Source organism: Rhinatrema bivittatum, chromosome 1 (assembly GCF_901001135.1).
Source record: "Rhinatrema bivittatum chromosome 1, aRhiBiv1.1, whole genome shotgun sequence".
Lineage (NCBI taxonomy): Eukaryota > Metazoa > Chordata > Amphibia > Gymnophiona > Rhinatrematidae > Rhinatrema > Rhinatrema bivittatum.
Genome location: NC_042615.1, coordinates 360071588 through 360091164, shown reverse-complemented (window position 1 = coordinate 360091164; position 19577 = coordinate 360071588). Strand labels below are relative to the sequence as shown.

The 19577-nt window shown below is 45.4% G+C and overlaps 1 protein-coding gene across 2 annotated transcripts in view; it reads left to right on the top strand.

Annotated features, from left to right (window-relative positions):
• The window catches only part of FRAS1 (Fraser extracellular matrix complex subunit 1), an 868026-nt gene that overhangs the window by 292784 nt on the left and 555665 nt on the right, over positions 1 to 19577 (top strand). For both annotated transcript variants that reach the window (XM_029600388.1, XM_029600395.1), the window contains exon 5: positions 16304 to 16463. In XM_029600388.1, coding sequence (XP_029456248.1) covers positions 16304 to 16463 — 160 coding nt within the window. The remainder of the gene's footprint in view (positions 1 to 16303; positions 16464 to 19577) is intronic.

Below are 19577 nucleotides of genomic sequence, written 5' to 3'. Positions count from 1 at the left end.
AAGTTTGAACTTACCGAAAGACGCACTGTATCAGGGGAACCCCTAATGAACTGCATGTTGAAGATAAGTGATTTGCAACCTGAAGTTTCGAGAGTGTTTTTAAATACATATTTTAAAAAATTTACAGAAAGTTCATAAGACAAGAATTACAAGGACTAATGATTATGCCCAGGATCTGTGAAGTTACTGCAGTTTAGCAGAGAAGAGCATACAGCCCAGTTATATATGAAGGTCCTTTAAATTATCATTTCTGGACTGGAAAATATCATTGTGAGGAATGGTGGGGTATTTAGATTATTTAGGGACACAGTTTCGAGTTTCTGTGCTTCTGCTTCTCTGCAGCCATGAACAGTATTCTTGCATTTACATGCTTACAATGTGGATCTACACTAATATATTTATGGCAGAGTATTTTTATTTTATTTATTTATTTCAAAATCTTGACCATTTTTCCACATGCTCAAAATGGTTTACAATGCAAAAAAAAGAAAAAAAAACAAAGCTTACCCTAATAAATATAACATAATCAACCTAAAACACAAGAGCAAGCATAAAATATGTAAAAGCAGAAAGACAAATCCATAAAATTCCCATCTCCATCTTGGATAGTACAATCATAAAACCTCTGTAAATATGTTTAATTTATATAGATCACTGTAGAATGCGTAAGCTTATAGGGGTATATGAAAGCAACATATTTTCTCTCCATTTACTTTAATCTTTTCATAAAGTACTACTTCTGTTTATAATTTGTGTCCTGGCTGAATTATAGTCAAAGGCATTTGTCATTCTCGCCTCAGATACCCATTGAACTCTGTGAAGATAAGATGGTTTTGGTAGATTCTCACAAAGCCTCAGACTTCAGTGGAGTACCACATGTTTAAAGCCCCCTTCTTACAATCCGCTGTCTCATAATAGACACCAGCTCCCATGCAGTATTTCGTGTACACTGCCTCATGTACACACAGTCACATATACTAACAGACACGGTCACACTCTCTCACATACAGGGGTAGAGCCATCTCCTTCCCACTGCTGGGACCGAGGTGGATTAGACTGATAAACGAGGGAAGGGGAGGCAACGGGCCTGTCCAACAGAACTGTCTGGCATGCGTACGATTTAATTTAATATTTTTACATTTATATTCCACCTTTTGGGACTGATCAGTCCCTTCAAAGTGAATTACACTCAGTTATTGCAGGTATTTTCCTGTCTCCAGAGGGCTCTCAGTCTAAGGGGCCTGTTTACCAAAGGTTTTCTTCCATTTTGTGTCTATGAAAAATTGCTTAGTAAATAAGCTCCTAAGATAACAATCTACTTTATTTTGGCTCTGGGTAACCTCTTTAGGTCTTATTACTAGGTTTCCTTTCTTTCTTTATATCCTTGTACATTTTATTCTTTTGTAATTTTTTGGTTTTTATTTTTTTTAGAATAAAACATGAACATCAAGGCATACAGACGCTGATTATCAAACTATCTATTTTGGGGGGATTTGTGGATTTGAATGATTTGGGTTTTTTTTTTTTAAAGTATCGAGGTCCATATTCAGACACAGTTCAGATAGGAAAGTTAGGGCCTCATTTTCCAAAATGGGTGTACCTTATGCTAATAAGCATGTGTATCACAAATTGCAATATCAGCTATGTGAAAGGCTGTTATCGCAAGTTGCACTATTAGTGCAATTTGGGCTACATTGCCAGTATATCGCAGTTCACAATGTCTCCTAACAGGCCTGTTTCAGTATGCTGCAGGCTGAGAGAGAGCATAGTGCCCCCTCCCTAGACAGGTATTTGTATCCCAATGGGAGGCCCACCTAGTAACTCGAGGTGAGGGTTAAGTATTAGTGTAGGGGGTTAGGGGCCACTTTCACATTCAACGTGAGAATTACGAACAGAGCAGTGGTCTCTTGTGAAGATTTGATGACTTACAGAGTGAGGAAACTCACTCCAAGATGAGATTTGTGCAATGTTCTCTCCACCTAGCTTGATGGACTCTCTACCTGGGTAACAACAAGCTAGGTGGAGAGAACATTGCACAAATTTCATCTTGGAGTGAGTTTCCTCACTCCGAAGTCCAGCAAATCTTCACAAGAGACCACTGCTCTGTTCGTACGTCTCACGTTGAATGTGAAAGTGGCCCCTAACCCCCTACACTAATACTTAACCCTCACCTCGAGTTACTAGGTGGGCCTCCCATTGGGATACAAATACCTGTCTAGGGAGGAGGCACTATAGCAAGTCTCTCTCTCTCTCTCTCTCATATACTGAAACAGGCCTGTTAGGAGACATCGTGAACCGCAATAAACCTTTACTGGCTGTAGCGCACAATGTAACGCAAATGAAAGAGGTGTAGTTATTGGCCGCGTTAGGAGCCACGCTAACAGTGCGGCTGTTTCGCGGCACATGATAAATCCTCCCTACTTTACATTTGCTCCGCCCCCTGAATGCGATTTGCGAATGCAAATTTTGTGTTAACTACTGTTAGCGCGATTTGCGGAATTATCACACGCGGTAACTCCTTGGAAAATGAGGCCCTTAGTCAGATAAACTTATCCAAGCTCCTTTGGAGGTATATTCAATAGTGCAGCCACACTGTTGAAAATAGCTGGCTAACTTTATCTAGCTAACTTTAGAACAGCTCTTTGGCTCAAGCAACCTTAGCTGGCTAAGTACCTGATTCTTAAGGTTTTTTTTTCCCCATAGACTTAAAATGAGAGAAAAGCCTTAATGAATCTGGCCCTGTTAGCCAACTAACTTTGAATATTGGAGTTAGCCAGCTAACTCAACTCCTCCCAGTTATGCCCCTGGAATGCCCCTATCTTAGCCGATAAATTCTAGCCAGCTATCTGGAACTTCTGAGTTAGCCAGCTAAATGCTTTTGACTTATGGACCTCATTATTGTTTGTATAGTATACACTTGGTTTTGTGAATTTTTATTGGTTTATAGTGGAGTGTTGTGCTGTTGTTTTTGTAGCTGCTATCGTTTACTGTGGCCATAACTCCTGTTTTTAGAAATGTCTTCCCCTGACTTCCACCCTAAAGTCATCAGTGCTCTATCCCTTCTTTGCCCGTGTTGCCTGCACGGGATCCTGATCAGGAGTAGTACCCAAGCATCCTGATGTACGTACGTCCATAACACTGGGAGCGCATCAGTTGTAGACACTTTCAAGAAGCATTCATGCTTATTTTGCCTTATATGTGAAACGAAAGCCTCAACAGTAAAGTCGGAATCAAGTACGAGTTTGTCTTTTTAAAAATATATTCAGATGCACTTGCAGAAAACAAATAAATTGTGCTGATACTTAAACTAAGTTGTTACAGGGAGCCCCCCCCAGTACGTTCCAAGGGAAGCTGTGCTTTTCACAGAAATAGTTATGCAAGGAGGAAAGCCATTTAGTAGTTGCAGGAATAGTTAGCAAGCCTCCCCTAACAGACCTGTCCTGCTGTCGGCTCCAGCAGGGTTTTGTTTTTCCCAGGTGAGCAGCTTGGTGGTTATAATAACCCGTCGCGTGGCAGACGTCCAGTTTAGCAGTCACATTAAATAAAGCCCATCTCTGCATCTGCGATCTTTGCTCGCTTCCACCGAACAGTTTGCTGACCCTGGTTGTCAGCCTGTGAATCTGCTTGAGGCTCTGCAGTGCACGTATTTATTTATTGCTCATGAGAACTGGCTCGGTGCGGCATAGGGTTTATGGCCCATATGACCCGCCCGCAGCGGTCACGTCAGATTGACTCTCGGTCAGGCTCTCAAGATGGAAACTTGGCATGGTGCCGCAGTCCAGGTCAGCGGGAAGTCACAAATGCCTTCTTTGAAGAATAACCTGAAATGTCCTCATGCTGGTGGAAGGCCTTCGTTCCTGCAGCTTATCTTGGAAGGCAGTGAAGAAGAGCCATTAATCTTCCCTGCCAAGGCAAGCGGCTCTAACTTAAACAGAAAGTGGGAAAGGGTGTAAGTTACAGTTTCTCAAAATATTTATAAAGAAATGACAGTCGAGTACTGTATGCAATAAGGGGATTAGCGCCTCTACAACGCACGTCCAACGTGGAGTGAGTCTAATAGCGCTCATCACATGCACATGCATGTGATTGAAGCTATTAGGCATTCACTCCCGATACAAAAAAAAAAAAAGTGTGTCTAGGACGACGTACAGATTGTGATCCCTATAAAAGATTCAATCTCGTCAACAATGGAATATTGGGATAGTTGCTTATTAGAAATCAAACACCTCCTTACCAGCTTAAACCTAGTCCTTAATGCGTCGAAAACGGAATATCTCCTTATAGCACCTGAAAACAACATCACGCTCTCAAAGCCACCTACCCTCCTACAAACCACCCATGTAAGAGATCTAGGAGCCATCCTAGATAACCGTCTTAACCTCAAACCATTCATAAACCGAACTACAAAAGACTGCTTCCACAAATTACATATTCTGAAAAGAATAAAGCCACTTTTCCACGCGCAAGATTTTAGATCAATCCTGCAAGCAATAATCTTCTCCAAACTAGATTATTGCAACTCTCTACTACTAGGCCTCCCAGCTTCTTACACCAAGCCTTTACAAATGGTACAGAACACAGCAGCTAGAATACTTACAAACTCCAGGAAAATCGACCATATCTCCCCCATCCTCAAAGACCTTCATTGGTTACCGATCCACTTCAGAATTATGTACAAAACCATCATGATTATCTACAAGAACATCCATCAACACACTCAACTTGACTTACAAATCCCTTTTAAAAAATACACATCCGCCAGACCCATCAGGGAACATTACAAAGAATCACTTCAGGTACCTCATGCCAAAACTTACCTACATAAATCCTACAGTTCAAGAGCTCTTTCATCAGCAGGTCCAATCCTTTGGAACTCCATCCCACCGGACTTAAGACAAGAACCATGCGCCCCAACTTTTAGGAAGAGACTAAAAACGTGGCTTTTTAAAAAAGCGTTCCCAGAACTGGATTAAATTCCCCACCCATCAGCACAAACACAAAGTTAGTGAACTGTAATAAACCCACTAACTTCATACGCAGTCACAGCATCTTATTATTATACTTCACAACAGCATCATATTTGATCATTTTTGCTACTCATCTATATTTTTATAATACTATACATATTTATTAATTGATACAGTTGGCTAAAATGTTAATATTCTTCCTTCAATTTCCTCCCCCTTTCAGATCCTAGTTATTTTTCCTTGTTTTTTGTAACTTTCTCACATCCTAAATATTGTTATTATATCTGTTAAGTTTCATTCTATATGTGACGTTGAATTGGGAAATGTTTTACTATGTTACTCTCTGCCTTTACTCACATTGTTAATTGTAAACCGGGTTGATGTGATTCCTATCATGAAACTCGGTATAATAAAAATAATAAATAAATAAATAAAATAAATAAATAGGTCGCATATTTAGCGATCAGAAATTAACGCCTGCCTGGAGCAGGCGTTAATTGCGGAGCACTCCTTAAACCACTACAGAAAAGCAGAATAAATTGCTTTTCTGTACTGCCTCCTTTTAAGTAGGGGGGAAAAGTAATCAAATTTTAAACAAACAAAAAAACATTTTTTTTTAAAACCACCGGCAGTCGGGTGCAGGGAACGGACGCTTAATTGAGAAGCGTCCATTTCCTGAACCCCCTGGCTGTGCGGTGTTTAGGAAAACCGATGCCGATAAACTTGGGCTCTCCTTGCTAACGCGACCCCCTAATTTAAATATTGCATGTCGCCCCCAGGGGGGTGCCTGGGGCACGTTAAGAAAGAGGGCGCTGACTGTTCAGCGCCCGCTTTCTGCGCCAAAGTTTTGCATCGGCCCCTTTGTTTGCTATGAAAAAACGATTTATTTTTCTTGCATTGCTGGTTGGAAGCAGGATGCTTGTACAATCCTTTAAAACTGAAAAGTATTTAGCCAGAACTGAACTGCTAGTCAATCCCACGTGGAGGAAAAGGATACAGATAGGATGGGGCATCAAATTTTATGAATGAGTGAGGCAATGAATGCTTTTTACAGATTAAACATTTGGACAAGAACATGTGCTTCTAGGAGCAGATAAGACATGGATGATTATTACCAATGGCTCAACTTCAACAAGAAACTAAGCTACTGGATAATATATCACATAAATGTATATTTCCTGTCGTGTAGCCAGATGGACTCAGAACAAATGGGTATAGTATGCTCGTGCTAGCAGTTGGAGACGGATCTGACGTCAGCACGGGTGTACATATACCCACACAGGAAGTGAAGCTCTTCAGTAATTTCCGTCTCCAAAGCAGTTTGGAGTGCCTGCACGCTCGCTGAGCGTGTTTCCAATCTACTTCTACTTTTCTACTTATCTTTACTGGAACATCGAGCCCCGCGCTCCTGCGGTGATACCACTGGTCCCTCCCCCAGTTGAGCTTCCCGGGGTGAGTTCCGTGCTCCCTCGGTGTTTAGGCCTCGGGCCGGTGGCCGAATCGCGGCAGGGCCAAGCCTGCGGGCTAGGAGGCACCTCGGTCCCGGTGTGGACCTGGGAGGCAGCGGGTGCATTCCTCAAGCGCGGTGGTGACGGTACTTCCCCTCTCCCCCGCAGCCGGAGACCGCCCGGGTTCTAGCCGGGAAGCGCCAAGGATCAGGTAAGGCGCACAACTTTTACTTTTGGTCTCTGAAGTTGAGGATCGGCGGCGTTGCCTGTATACGGCACGTCGCAGTGGTCGCCATTTTGTTGGCCCGGTTCAGGTATTGAGCGCCCATGATAGGTGCCTGTATTGAGCGCATACTGCTGACTGCATATTATTGAGCGCATATTCTGTTTAGCGTATATTGCTGACTGCATATTATTGAGCGCATATTCTGTTTAGCGTATATTGCTAACTGCATATTATTGTGCGCATATTCTGTTTAGCGTATATAGCTGCTGCTTTGTATTGAGCGCATATTACTTTAGCGCAATGGACCAATCTAATGCCCCGGTGTCCCAGGCGGCGGCGCCTCCTGATTCCGGCGTGAAAGCTCACGGCCTCTGCTCAGCATGCCAGCTCAGAGCCAGACTCCCTTTGTGCCCAATGTGAGGAGGCAGTGGGAGCCTCAGGCCAGGACCAGTCTCAACCAAGGTTTGTGGATAGTTCTCCAGGGGCCACCCCGGATCTCGCAGGCAGTCTCGAACAGCCGGGAATCCCAAGGGATCTGGTAAGGCGACTTGAGACCACCTCCATTTCATGGGTGGATCTCTTTAAGGGGATCCATGCCTTTGTACAGATGCAATCCGCTTCCCGTTCAGGCCCTGCTGTTACAGGGGCTGCTGCTTCTGCTGCTGCTCCAGTGGACCCTGCCCCTGGACCTTCGCGCCCTTATCGTGCACCGCCTTCGGGCAGTCCGGTTCAGGCGGACCCTGATGTCTCGGAGACCGACTCAGAACCCTCCGAGGAGGGGGAACTTCCCTCAGGGATGGAGCCATATCGAACCATGAGGCGTTTCTTTCCCAAGGAAGATCTCCCCGACCTAATATCTCAGTGCCTGGCGGAGTTGGATATTTCGGGGCCCAGCTCTGCGGTGCCACCTACACAGAACCCTCTGCTGGAAGGTCTTCGTCCTTCAGCCCGCCATTTTCCCTTCTTGCAAGCTGCACAGCAACTGATAGATCTGGAATGGGCTGCACCGGCGGCCTCATTCAAAGGGGGGCGGGGCCTGATAGGCATGTACCCCCTGGATCCGGCTATCAAGGTGATGCTGGCGTGCCCTCAGGTGGACGCCTTAGTTAGCGCTGTGGTCAAGCGCACTACCATCCCAGTTGAAGGGGGGGCGGCCCTTAGGGAGGCCCATGACAGGCGACTGGACGCCATCCTGAAACAGATATTTGAGGTGGCAGCTCTGTCTTTGCGAATCGCAACTTGCTGCACAGTGGTGACGCGCGCCTGTTTGTCACAGGTTAAGAACAATGCTCCGGCAGCGGACATGGAGTCCTCTCTCTCGTTCCTCACGGATGCCGCATCCGACCTAGTCCGTACAACAGCTAAGGGGATCTCATCTTCTGTGGCTGCCAGAAGGCAGCTCTGGATACGGAATTGGTCTGCTGATGCTCCTTCGAAGACACGCCTCACCAGAATGCCCTTTAAGGGGTCCTTCCTGTTCGGCAGTGACCTTGATAAACTGGCCAGCACATGGGGTGCTTCTCCCATACCTCGACTGCCAGAAGACAGGTTCAAAAGGAACCAGCGCGCCTTTCCAAGGCCCTCCAGAGGCAGAAGTTCTCCACGCTTCAATCCCTATAGGGGTAGCCACCAGGCACCTCGTCCTCAGGCCAGGAACCAGTACTTTCGGCCCAAGCAGCAGAAGAGAGGAGCCGGCTCGGGCTCAGGTCCCGGCCATGCCTCCCAATGAGATTCAGCCGATCCATCTGGGGGACGGGGCCATAGGGGGCAGGTTAACCCTCTTCTACCCCAGATGGGTCGAGATTACGTTGGACCAGTGGGTCCTCGCCATCATCCGAGAGGGGTATTATCTGGACTTTCATCATCTCCCTCCGGACAAGTTTGTGGAATCCTCATGTCCCATACACAAGAAGGCGGCATTGGAAGCTACCTTGGCGAGGCTCCTGTCCTTGAAGGCCATCATCCCAGTACCTGCCTGGGAAGTGAATTCTGGACACTATTCCATTTATTTATTTATTTATTTATTTATTTATTTATTTATTTAATTAAGGGTATCTTATATACCGAGGCACGTTTGCAAAACATCACCTCGGTTCACAATGTAACATAACTTAGCAACAAGCTTTACAATAATAATAATAATAATAATAATAATAATAACTTAGGAACAAGCTTTACAATAATAACATTAACTGGTAGCGGTTAATAGGGCAGGGGATGATAATACGAGATATATATACAAATGTACATGTTAGTTTTAACAATAAAGTTATATAAAGCAATCAGGAAAATCAGCAGGGTGAAGTGAACGATGGAAGGGGAAGATGAGGAGATGACCTAAAGAGGTTGGGAGGAGGGGAGAGAAGATAGCGAGGGTGAGGGTCAATTGGGTAGGGAGAGAAAAAAGAAAGGGCGAGGGTCAGGTGGTCATGGTACCCAAGAAAGGGGGCACCTTTCGGCCCGTACTGGACCTCAAGTCAGTCAATCGATACTTAAGGGTCCCGAGGTTTCGCATGGAAACTCTGCGCTCCGTCAAGGCCGCAGTACAGCCAGGAGGATTCCTCACGGCATTAGACCTGTCAGAGGCATACCTGCATATCCCGATCCATCCGGATCATCAGCGCTACCTACGCTTCAAAGTTCTGGGACGCCACTTCCAATTTCGGGCTCTGCCCTTCGGATTGGCCACGTCACCGCGGACCTTCACCAAGGTGGTTGTCGTGGTAGCAGCGGCCCTCAGGCGGGAAGGAATTCTGGTCCATCCCTACCTAGACGATTGGCTGATCAGGGCGAAATCCCGAGAGGAGAGCCATCGGACAACCGACAGAGTGATCGCCCTTCTGGAAAGCTTGGGCTGGGTAATCAACCTCAGCAAGAGTTGCCTACAGCCTTCCCAGTCACTGGAATACCTGGGAGTACAGTTCGACACCCAGGCAGACACGGTCAGTCTCACCCCCAAGAGAAGGTTGACATTTCAGACGCGCATCCAGTACCTGATGGGAACCAGTCGGCCCATGGCTTGGGATTATCTGCAGGTTCTTGGTCTCATGGCATCTACCCTGGAAGTGGTTCCTTGGGCAAGGGCCCATATGAGACCTCTACAACACTCCCTGCTCTCTCGCTGGAGCCCCCGTCTACGGCACTATTCCACGCACCTACCTCTGCCTGCCAGAGGTCGGACCCAGTTACGGTGGTGGTTGCAGCCCAGCCACATGAGCAGAGGGTCGAAGATGTCCTCTCCTACGTGGACTCTGCTCACCACAGATGTCAGCCTGAGCGGATGGGGAGCACACTGCGAAGAACTCACAGCCCAGGGGCGGTGGAACAGTGAAGAGTCGGGGTGGAACATCAACCGACTAGAGGCACGGGCAGTCCGGTTGGCCTGCCTGAAATTTGTTCACAGACTGAGGAACAGAGCTGTCAGAGTGATGTCAGACAACGCCACCACGGTGGCATACATCAACCGACAGGGCAGAACCAGAAGCCAACAGGTGTCCCTCGAGATAGCCCTGCTGATGGCTTGGGCAGAGGCGAATCTTCAGGACATCTCCGCCATACACATTGCCGGAAGGGACAACACCACGGCAGATTTCCTCAGCAGAGAAAGCCTGAATCCGGGAGAGTGGCAGCTGTCTCCCAAAGCCTTCCAAATGATTGTGGATCACTGGGGGATTCCGGACATGGACCTACTAGCGGACACGTCCAATGCTCAAGTACCCAGATACTTCAGCCGCAAGCGAGATCCGTTCTCTCAAGGTATCGACGCCCTGGTGCAGCCATGGCCTCCAGGGGCCCTGCTATACGCCTTTCCTCCGTGGCCCCCTGCTGGACACACTTATCCACAAGATTCAGAAGTACCGGGGCCTAGGTCTTCTAGTGGCACCAGACTGGCCAAGTAGACCCTGGTACGCGGGACATGAGAAGACTACTGGCAGGAGAGCCCCTTCCCCTGCCTCCGCTCAGGGACCTGCTACATCAAGGTCCCATCCTTCACGAGGATCCAGCTCAATTCTCTCTTACGGTCTGGCCATTGAGATGGCTAGACTGAAGAAGAGAGGTTACTCGGAGCCGGTGATAGACACACTCCTCCGAGCCCGCAAGTTCTCCACCTCCCTCACCTACGTCAGGATTTGGAGAGTGTTTGAGGCCTGGTGCGACACCCATGGCACCAATCCCCATGCGACTACCATCCCTATGGTGCTGGATTTCCTGCAGGATGGGCTTCAGAAGGGTCTCTCCCTCAGCTCCATCAAGGTTCAGGTGGCTGCGCTGTCTTGCTATGGTCCCAGGAGGGATGGCAAGACCATTGCCATGCATCCGGATGTTTCTCGCTTCCTGAAAGGAGTCAAGCACTTTCATCCGCCACTGAAGTGGCCAGTGCCTTTGTGGAACCTCAATTTAGTTTTGGATTTCCTCGCGGGATCCACTTTCCGACCCCTTCGGGGCCTGTCTCTACGGTCTCTCACTTTGAAGATGGTGTTCTTGCTGGCTGTATGTTCAGCATGCCGCATCTCGGAGCTACAAGCACTGTCTTGCCGGGATCCTTTTCTCAGACTCACTCCTGAGGCTATCCATCTTCGCACAGTTCCATCCTTCCTGCCTAAGGTAGTCTCACGATTTCACCTCAACCAGACCATATCCTTGCCAACTACGGCAGGCCTGAAGAAATCAGAAGAAGGGCATTTGCTATGCCATCTCGACATTGGCAGGTTGCTGCCAAGATATCTGGAAATGACAGAAACAGTTCGAAAGACTGACCATCTGTTCGTCCTTCACAGCGGGAAGAAACAAGGAGAAGCGGCCTCTTGGCCCACCATCGCCCGCTGGATTAAAGAAGTCATCAGAGTGGCCTACGTGGAGGCTGGGAAGTCACCGCCTCTACAAGTCAAGGCTCATTCTACCAGAGCCCAAGCAGCATCTTGGGCAGAATCTAGGATGCTGTCGCCTGCAGAAATATGTAAAGCGGCGATGTGGTCCTCCCTCCACACCTTCTCCAGGTTCTACCGTCTGGATGTCCAGGCCAGGGAGGACACAGCATTCGCAAGGGTAGTTTTACACGGTCCTCAGGCAGCCTCCCGCCCAGTCCGGGAGTAAAGCTTTTGTACATCCCATTTGTTCTGAGTCCATCTGGCTACACGACAGGAAATGTTGAGATTACTTACCTGATAATCTCGTTTTCCTTAGTGTAGACAGATGGACTCAGCATCCCACCCAGCTGCCTGTCTACATTGCTTTCACCGATTCTAGGTAAGCCTCATCACTTCTTCCATGAGTGCGTCCACTCTACCAGGTGTCGACGCCTTCCGGTTGGGAATGCTGGCGGTCTCCAGCTACTATCAATCGGTCAGGGGAATCCTGTTTTCACTATTTCATTGAGCGTCAGTACACATATATCCATAACAGCTTTTGCAAGGAAGATTACTGAAGAGCTTCACTTCCTGTGGGGGTATATGTACACCTGTACTGACGTCAGATCCGTCTCCAACTGCTAGCACGAGCACACTATACCCATTTGTTCTGAGTCCATCTGTCTACACTAAGGAAAACGAGATTATCAGGTAAGTAATCTCAACATTGTAAGCTGAATGTTTGGTGTGTGGCATCTCCTGCCACAGGCTTTACATGTCAGTCAGTGTAAGATGGCAGAAAGATGACCTCATTAAGGAAGGTACCTTAGTAAATCTGAAAATGTATTAGAAACATAGGAGAAGACTTAATGTAATTCACTTCAGAACTATCCACCTTTTGGAAAGGTTGAGAATCCCCTCAGTGCAAATTGTAAATGAGTAATGTAAACAATATAAAGGTACAGTGCAACAATTCACAGAAAGTTAATATAGCTCATGTAGCCTCCAAATTTGTACTAAGGACATGGGAGGCTAGAGGAAAATATGGGCAAATGCACGGGAGCCGTGGGGAGACTCGAAGTTCAATAAATCAGTCTCTTTGCTTTCACAAGGTTACCAGTAAAGAGCGCAGAATGGGGGAAAAATGTTCCTATTTGAATAAGGCCCCAAATCGGGCAGGTCCTGCAGTCTTGTCACATGGATCCATGAACGGTGATGGCTCTTCAGTCTACTGCCCAACTGTTAGCCTCATCGAGGACCCCTGCTCTTTAGAATGTGAGTGGCAAATTCCCTTCCTACAATCTCACCCCTCAGATTAAAAGCACCTTTTAAAAATGTGGCTGGCCAAGAACATTGCCACAAAAATAAAATCACAGCATTAGTTGCTTTTTAGCCAGTGTCGGCCCCTCTTAATAACTTTTGAACTGTTCATGCAGATGATAGAGCACCCAGGCACCCCCTTGCTGCCCCCTACACTTGGAATCACTGCTCGTTTCTTTACCGCAGTTTCCTGTAGGGAAACAGGGCCCCTTTGGTTCTGTTCGGTTGTAATCTCAGGGAGGTCAGAGCACATTGTGACGTCATGGAGTAGCCCTGCTGCTTAAGCCCTCAGGTCTCTGATCACGTCCTTTGCAATATAGCAGCTCTCAGGGAGGACAGACACAGTTTACTCGAGTAGGACAGAGCGCATTGTGATGTCATTAAGGATTCTGAAAGCTGCCCTGCCACTGGTTGACACTGAGCATTTTGAAAGCTGCCCTGCCATTGGTTAGTAGTCATAAGCATATGCCAATTGGTGTACCATAGAATGAAGTGAGGCATCATGAAATGTTCAGGTCTCCTTGCTTTATCTTTTATAATTCTGTTGAAGGTGAACTGGAAATTAAACTGCAATGCCAAGTGGACATTGAGGGCACTTTTTCAAGCCATTTATACATGTAAAACAATGTTCTGTGCGTGGAAGTATGGTTTTTGAAAATTGCCTACTGTATCTGTATAAAAGTGCGTGCATAGTGCCAGGACATACATACTTTTACACACAAAGAGCAGAGGCATTTCTGGAGGTGGGATCTGAGTGGGGTGAGCACGCGTGTGCCCGTGAGAATGCAGGCATACGCGTTTGGATACCCGCATGAATAGCAGATGCAGGTCTGTGCTTGTAGGTTGTTTTTTTTTTTTTCCCCCGAGTTAATTGTCAAAGGGAAAATTTTTCCTTTTGCAAGTTGACAGTTAAAAAGCACCTGCAGACTTTACATTTCTGCGCACAGATTGGAAATTGCCCTCTACAGAAACAGCCCTAGCAAGAATGGTTTTTGAAATACGTTGATCAGCAGTTTAAACAAAATCATTGAAATCCCTTTTGTCTGTTGCTGACTTTTTTATTCAGATTTTTATTTGGCTCTTGAGAAGTTGTTGGGATTGAAATTTTTGAAACCAGCTCCTATTTTAGCAGCTCCCACTATGATTACCCTGAGTAAATCAAGGCACTGCTGTGCTGATAAGTGATGTACTGCCAGTTTCTTATCGGGGATCACCGCAGCTCTGTTCCACTGAGTAAGGCACTCTTTGTTTTCACAGAATAATTTACCAAGGAGCTCCTGGGAGCTCCCAAGAGCCCCATCCAGCAACTCTCTGATGCTGATTCGTTTCAAAATCTTGTACAGGCATCACATTGACGACGTGGCCCTGTCTGAGGGAGCATTTTGCACACACAGGCAGTCGACCTCTTTGAGTCCAAGCACAGCATTTTATCATCCCTGCTTACAAAGAAACAGCTCCAAGTCAGCAGCTACTTGCCTGCTTCCCTAATTTTCTGGTCCTCCCCAACAAATGAGATGAATCGTTCTGGCTGTCCTGGCCCCAGAGGTCTCCCTTTCATTTCATTTATTAAAATTTCATAAACCTCCTGTAAAAACATGGGATCCAGGCAGATACATAATAAAATAAACATACGGTACATAATTAATCAAAGAACACCTAAGAAAACCAAAAGAGATCCGTGTGGCTTAATAAAACTAGCTACCTGTTTTCTCTTGGCCTCGCACCTTTAGAAAATGACCCCTCTAGAAGTCCCAAGGTTTCCCATCACGTCTTCTCATCTGCTCACTTCTAAGACACAAATCTTCAAGCTCGTGCAGTTTGCATTCACATTTACCTATCTAGCATTTAACACTGTTTTTTTGTGCTCCTCAGGATGTAAGGCATCCTGGTAAAGGGTGCCATATCAATCCAGACACGCATTAGTCAAAATAAATAAAAGTGCTTCTGCCCGTACAGACGTGTGCAGCCCTTCAGAACAGAGGTTAGTTGAAGAGCTGGTGCACGTTATCAGGGGAGGCTCGGCTATGGTGTGTAATTGTCGCTGCTGTTCTGAGGGCTGCAGGGTTTATCGGTACCCGTTGAATCCAGCAGACAGCCGGAATTCTCTCAGCCGCACAAATCTGTATCCTGACACCTTGCTTGACAGGCCCGGAGCCTGGAACATTCAGCACACAAGCAGCTTAAGAAATAAGGTCTTTGCCATTGTATGTAGATTAGCTTCTACTCAACAGCTTTTGACTCTGTGGAACCATTGAGTAATTGGTTTTAGAAATATGCTGATTTGGTATGCTGCTACATCTGTGACATGCAGAACGGGTGCTGAAATCAGTATAAAACAATTTTCTGCATAATGACTCAAGTGGGGGTTACTTGCATTACAGAGCACTCCTCAGATGCAGGTTAAACAAGCATTTGCATGTACTGCACAGTGTGATGGCACGGATCTCCATCCATTTCCACAGTGTGTTAGACTTTCTAAATGTAACTGACAATGTCGCAATCATGTGCCTTCCCGTGATTCCTCCCCGCCCCTTCTCTTAGCAATCCAGAACTAAGTAGAATGTTGAGTTTGATTGTGAGCAATCCGATTGGCTGAAACTTGCAACATTGGTTCGCTAGGAATGCCCCACAATCGCTGACTTCCTGGTTTGGAATCTCTTGTCAACTATTTTTAGAAAAAAGATGTATTTATATAGCATGGCAAAAATGATCCTAAAAGAACTCCTTAAAAAAAAAAAAAAAAAAAAAAATTGTACCCGATGATATCCATGATCAACTTTGAACAGTAAATTTGCCGCTTAAGTCAAAGGTCCTTAAACCTTGCCTGGAGCTTTCAGCTTTTCCAGGAGTTGAGATAGCTTCAGTTAATACCCAGTGCTGTGAAAATGAATTTACGTTATCAGCTGGGCCTCTGATTCAGTGACTATTAAAGTGGTTTATCCAGCTACTTTCCTGGCAAACAGATTTCTATGCCTTTTTTTTTTATTGCCAGTGCCAACATGATATTTTAAGTGTCTCCTCCAGAACAAGTCTCTTCCATTTTGATGCGAGAGAGGCTAGCTCTCCCCTGTTGCTGTCTTCCCTTCAGATTGTTGTTGTTGCTCTTACAGCTGAAAGATAATTGAGAACCAGACAATTGCTTTCAACTGAGCACGTGGGAACAAGGGTAAAAATAATAATAATAATAATCTTCTATTCTAGCTCACTTCCTTCCCCACCAAAGAAAAGATGTTTGATTTAAGGGTTATGGGGCTATCCTTACAGCCTGTTCAGTTTACAGAATTGCTTGGTGCTGCATTGTGTGACTGTGACCCACCTGCTCCAAGATTAAATTGGCACCAGAGTTTCTTGATTTCACGTATGATGATGATGATGAAGGGCACGCTTTTTTTTTTTTTCTTTCTTATAAAGTTCAAAGTGTCGATGTTCATCTCTGTATGTAATGTGAATTATTTGTCCTGTGCCTTTCCCCTCTTTTCTCGTTCCTGATCACAGAACGACACTGAATGGACAAGCTCAGAATGCAGCATGTGCTCGTGCACACATGGCAAGGTGACCTGTGCCCCCAAGCCCTGCCCGAGCCTTTCCTGCCGGGGAGAGGAGAGAGAGTATGTGGCAGGAGGAGAGTGCTGCCCGCGGTGCGCAGGCACTGGTGGTGAGTATCTGCCTTGCGTGCCGAGCAGGGTTCACTTTCCGAAAAAGTTCTGACCGATGTCAATTTAGTTTTGCGAACATGTTGGTGTAATTTTTGTGTAACTTATAGATATCTCTATATAATGATTAGACCTTTTTTTTATTCTTTTTTTTTTACTATTTGTTGCTCCTTTAGGCTTCCAGCTGAATCGGAACAGGCCTCAGCTAGGGCTGGGGTTCTGTGAGTCCTCATTCAGAACTGCCTGAGAGATCCCCCTCCGCCCCTTTCTTTCCAGCCCAGCTGTTATAGTAGCAATCCTTCAGCCAGGGATCACAGCACAAGGTGCTCTCTCCAGAACCTGGCATATGTGCGTCCTGAGTCTGACCACTAGGTGTCACTGTTGCACAGTGTCTGGGACTCTCTCCCGCCAGAGGTTGTGAACAAAAGCATTGTGACATTCATAGTGTGGGTACTTTAACCATGCCAGAAAAAGGGGCTTGCCTTTGGATGTGTTTAGGTCAGGGGAAGTAAAACAGCACAGGTATTTTGCATTTTCAAAAGTGCATGCGATGTTTTATCCCACCCCCTCCTGGCCGCCTGCAGAGATAAGAGGTGGGAAGTTGGTGGACGTTTTTATCACAAGTATTCTGCAGCTGCTGATGTTCAAAGGGGAGCAATGTGCATTGTTTTCCTTTGAACGCTGACTGTGGTGGACGCAGGCTAGACGTTCCCGTGGTATGTTGCAAATGCTGTGGACCATTCAGAATAGCTCCTGATGCACATGCAGGAAGCAGGCAGCGATCTACTTCCACTGTCTTATTAGGAGGCTTTCGCCCCTGCCAGTCTGCTTACATTTCGAAAATCTCTTTGATACTATAAAATGATTTCACACGATATTTTCCTGGAAACCTTCTCTTGAACATCACTGACAGGTGGAAGGGAGGGTCTTGGGGGTTCTTATGCGCTGCTCATGTGAGTAGGTCAGGAAAGAACCAGAAATACAAACAGGAGTCGAGACAATTCTTTTATCTTCCTGACTTTCTCCAGCTCCGTGTTTGTGTGTGTATGTATATATGTGCATATATATATATATATATATTTCTGAATTCTCATATTTATAATTCTTGGGTTAAGGTGGGATATGTTTTATTTTTATGAAAAGAATGTGGGAGTGGGTTGTTTTATCTGGAACAAAAGGTGTAGATATTTTTATGTGTGGCAGTGCCAGTGTGGTTTCTCTGAGAGATACATGTATGTATGTATTCCCAGCATGCAGATGTATTCAGGCAGCAAGCATACTTTGATCAGCATTCAGAGAGATCAAAACATTGGAAAATTGTCTATCCTAACCAACTGAATTTGTCCCCCTAAATTTCAGCAGACATATTCTGGGCAGAGCTGGGGGCAGGTTTAGGGCAGGGCCAGAAAACTGAATTCCAGCATTATCTGCCTAACTTGGCTGGACAATTCTAGGTGCAGCAAAAGTGGCCCCAAATCTGACCAGCTAGCTCCTTTTTGCATGAAAAAAAAATCACCTAAGAACATAAGAACCAAGGGTCCATCAAGCCCAGCATCCTGTTTCCAACAGTGGCCAATCCAGGCCATAGGAACCTGGCAAGTACCCAATGTTCCTTCTATTAAGCTGATCAACTTTTCTTATGAGAGAGGGAGGAGAGGGAACTTTTCTGTGCTGCCAAAGTGTTTACAGTGCTCTTGGACTTTGCTCTAGCTGCCTGTGTGATGATGTGACTTATCGGCTTGGAAGCCTGACCCAACAATGTGACATATAAGAACATAAGAAATTGCCATACTGGTCCAATGGTCCATCAAGCCCAGCATCCTGTTTCCAACAGTTACCAATCCAGGATAAAAGTACCTGACAAGTACCCAAATATAAACTAGGTCCCATGCTACTAATGCTGGTAATAAGCAGTGACTATTCCCCAAGTCAACTTGACTAATGCAATTTATGGACATCTCCTCCAGGAACTTGTCCAAACCTTTATTAAACCTAGCAAAGCTAGTTGCTTTAATCACAGCCTCTGGCAAGAAATTCCAGAGCTTAATTGTATATTGAGTGAAAACATTTATCTTTGATTTGTTTTATATGTGCTACTTGCTAACTTCATGGAGTTCCCCCTATTCCTTCTATTATCTGAAAAGAGTAAACAACCAATTCACATTTAACCAATCTAGTCCTCTCATGATTTTGTAGACTTCTATCATATCCACCCTCAGCCATCTCTTCTCCAAGCTGAACAGCCCTATCCATTTTAGCCTTTCTTCATAGGGGAGCCGTTCCATCCCCTTTATCATTTTGGTCATCCTTCTCTGTAAATTCTCCAGTATATCTATATCTTTTTTGAGATGCGGAAACCAGAAATGAACACAGTACTCAAGGTGCAGTCTCAGCATGGAGCAATACAGAGGCATTATGACATTCTCCATTTTATTTATCATTCCCTAACTAATAATTCCTAACATTCTGTTTGCTTTTTTTATTGCCACAGCACACTGAGCCGACTATTTCAATATATTGTCTACTATGATGTCTAGATCTTTTTTCTGGGTGGTAAATCCTAACAATGAAACTTAATATTGCGTAACTACAGCATGGGTTATTTTTCCCTATATGCATCACCTTGCACTTGTCCACATTAAATTTCATCTGCCATTTGAATGCTCAATCCTCCAGTCTTGCAAGGTCCTCCTGCAATTTATCACAATCCGCATGTGATTTAACTACTATGAATAATTTTGTGTCATCTGCAAATTTGATCACTTCACTCTTTCCCCTTTCCATGTCATTTATAAATATAGTTAAAAGCACCAGTCTAAGTACAGATCCCTGAGGCATTTTACTGTTTACCCTTTTCTACTGAGAAAACTGACCATTTAATCCTTCTCTGTTTCCTGTCTTTTAACCAGTTTGCAATCCACAAAAGTATATTGCATCCTATCCCATGACTTTTTAATTTTCTTAGAAGCCTCTTATGGGGGATTTTGTCAAATGCCTTCTGAAAATCAAATACTCTACATCTACCAGCTCACCTTTATCCACATGTGTATTAACTCCTTCAAAAAAAAAGTAGCAGATTTGTGAGGCAACGCTTCCCTAGGGTAAATCCATGTAGA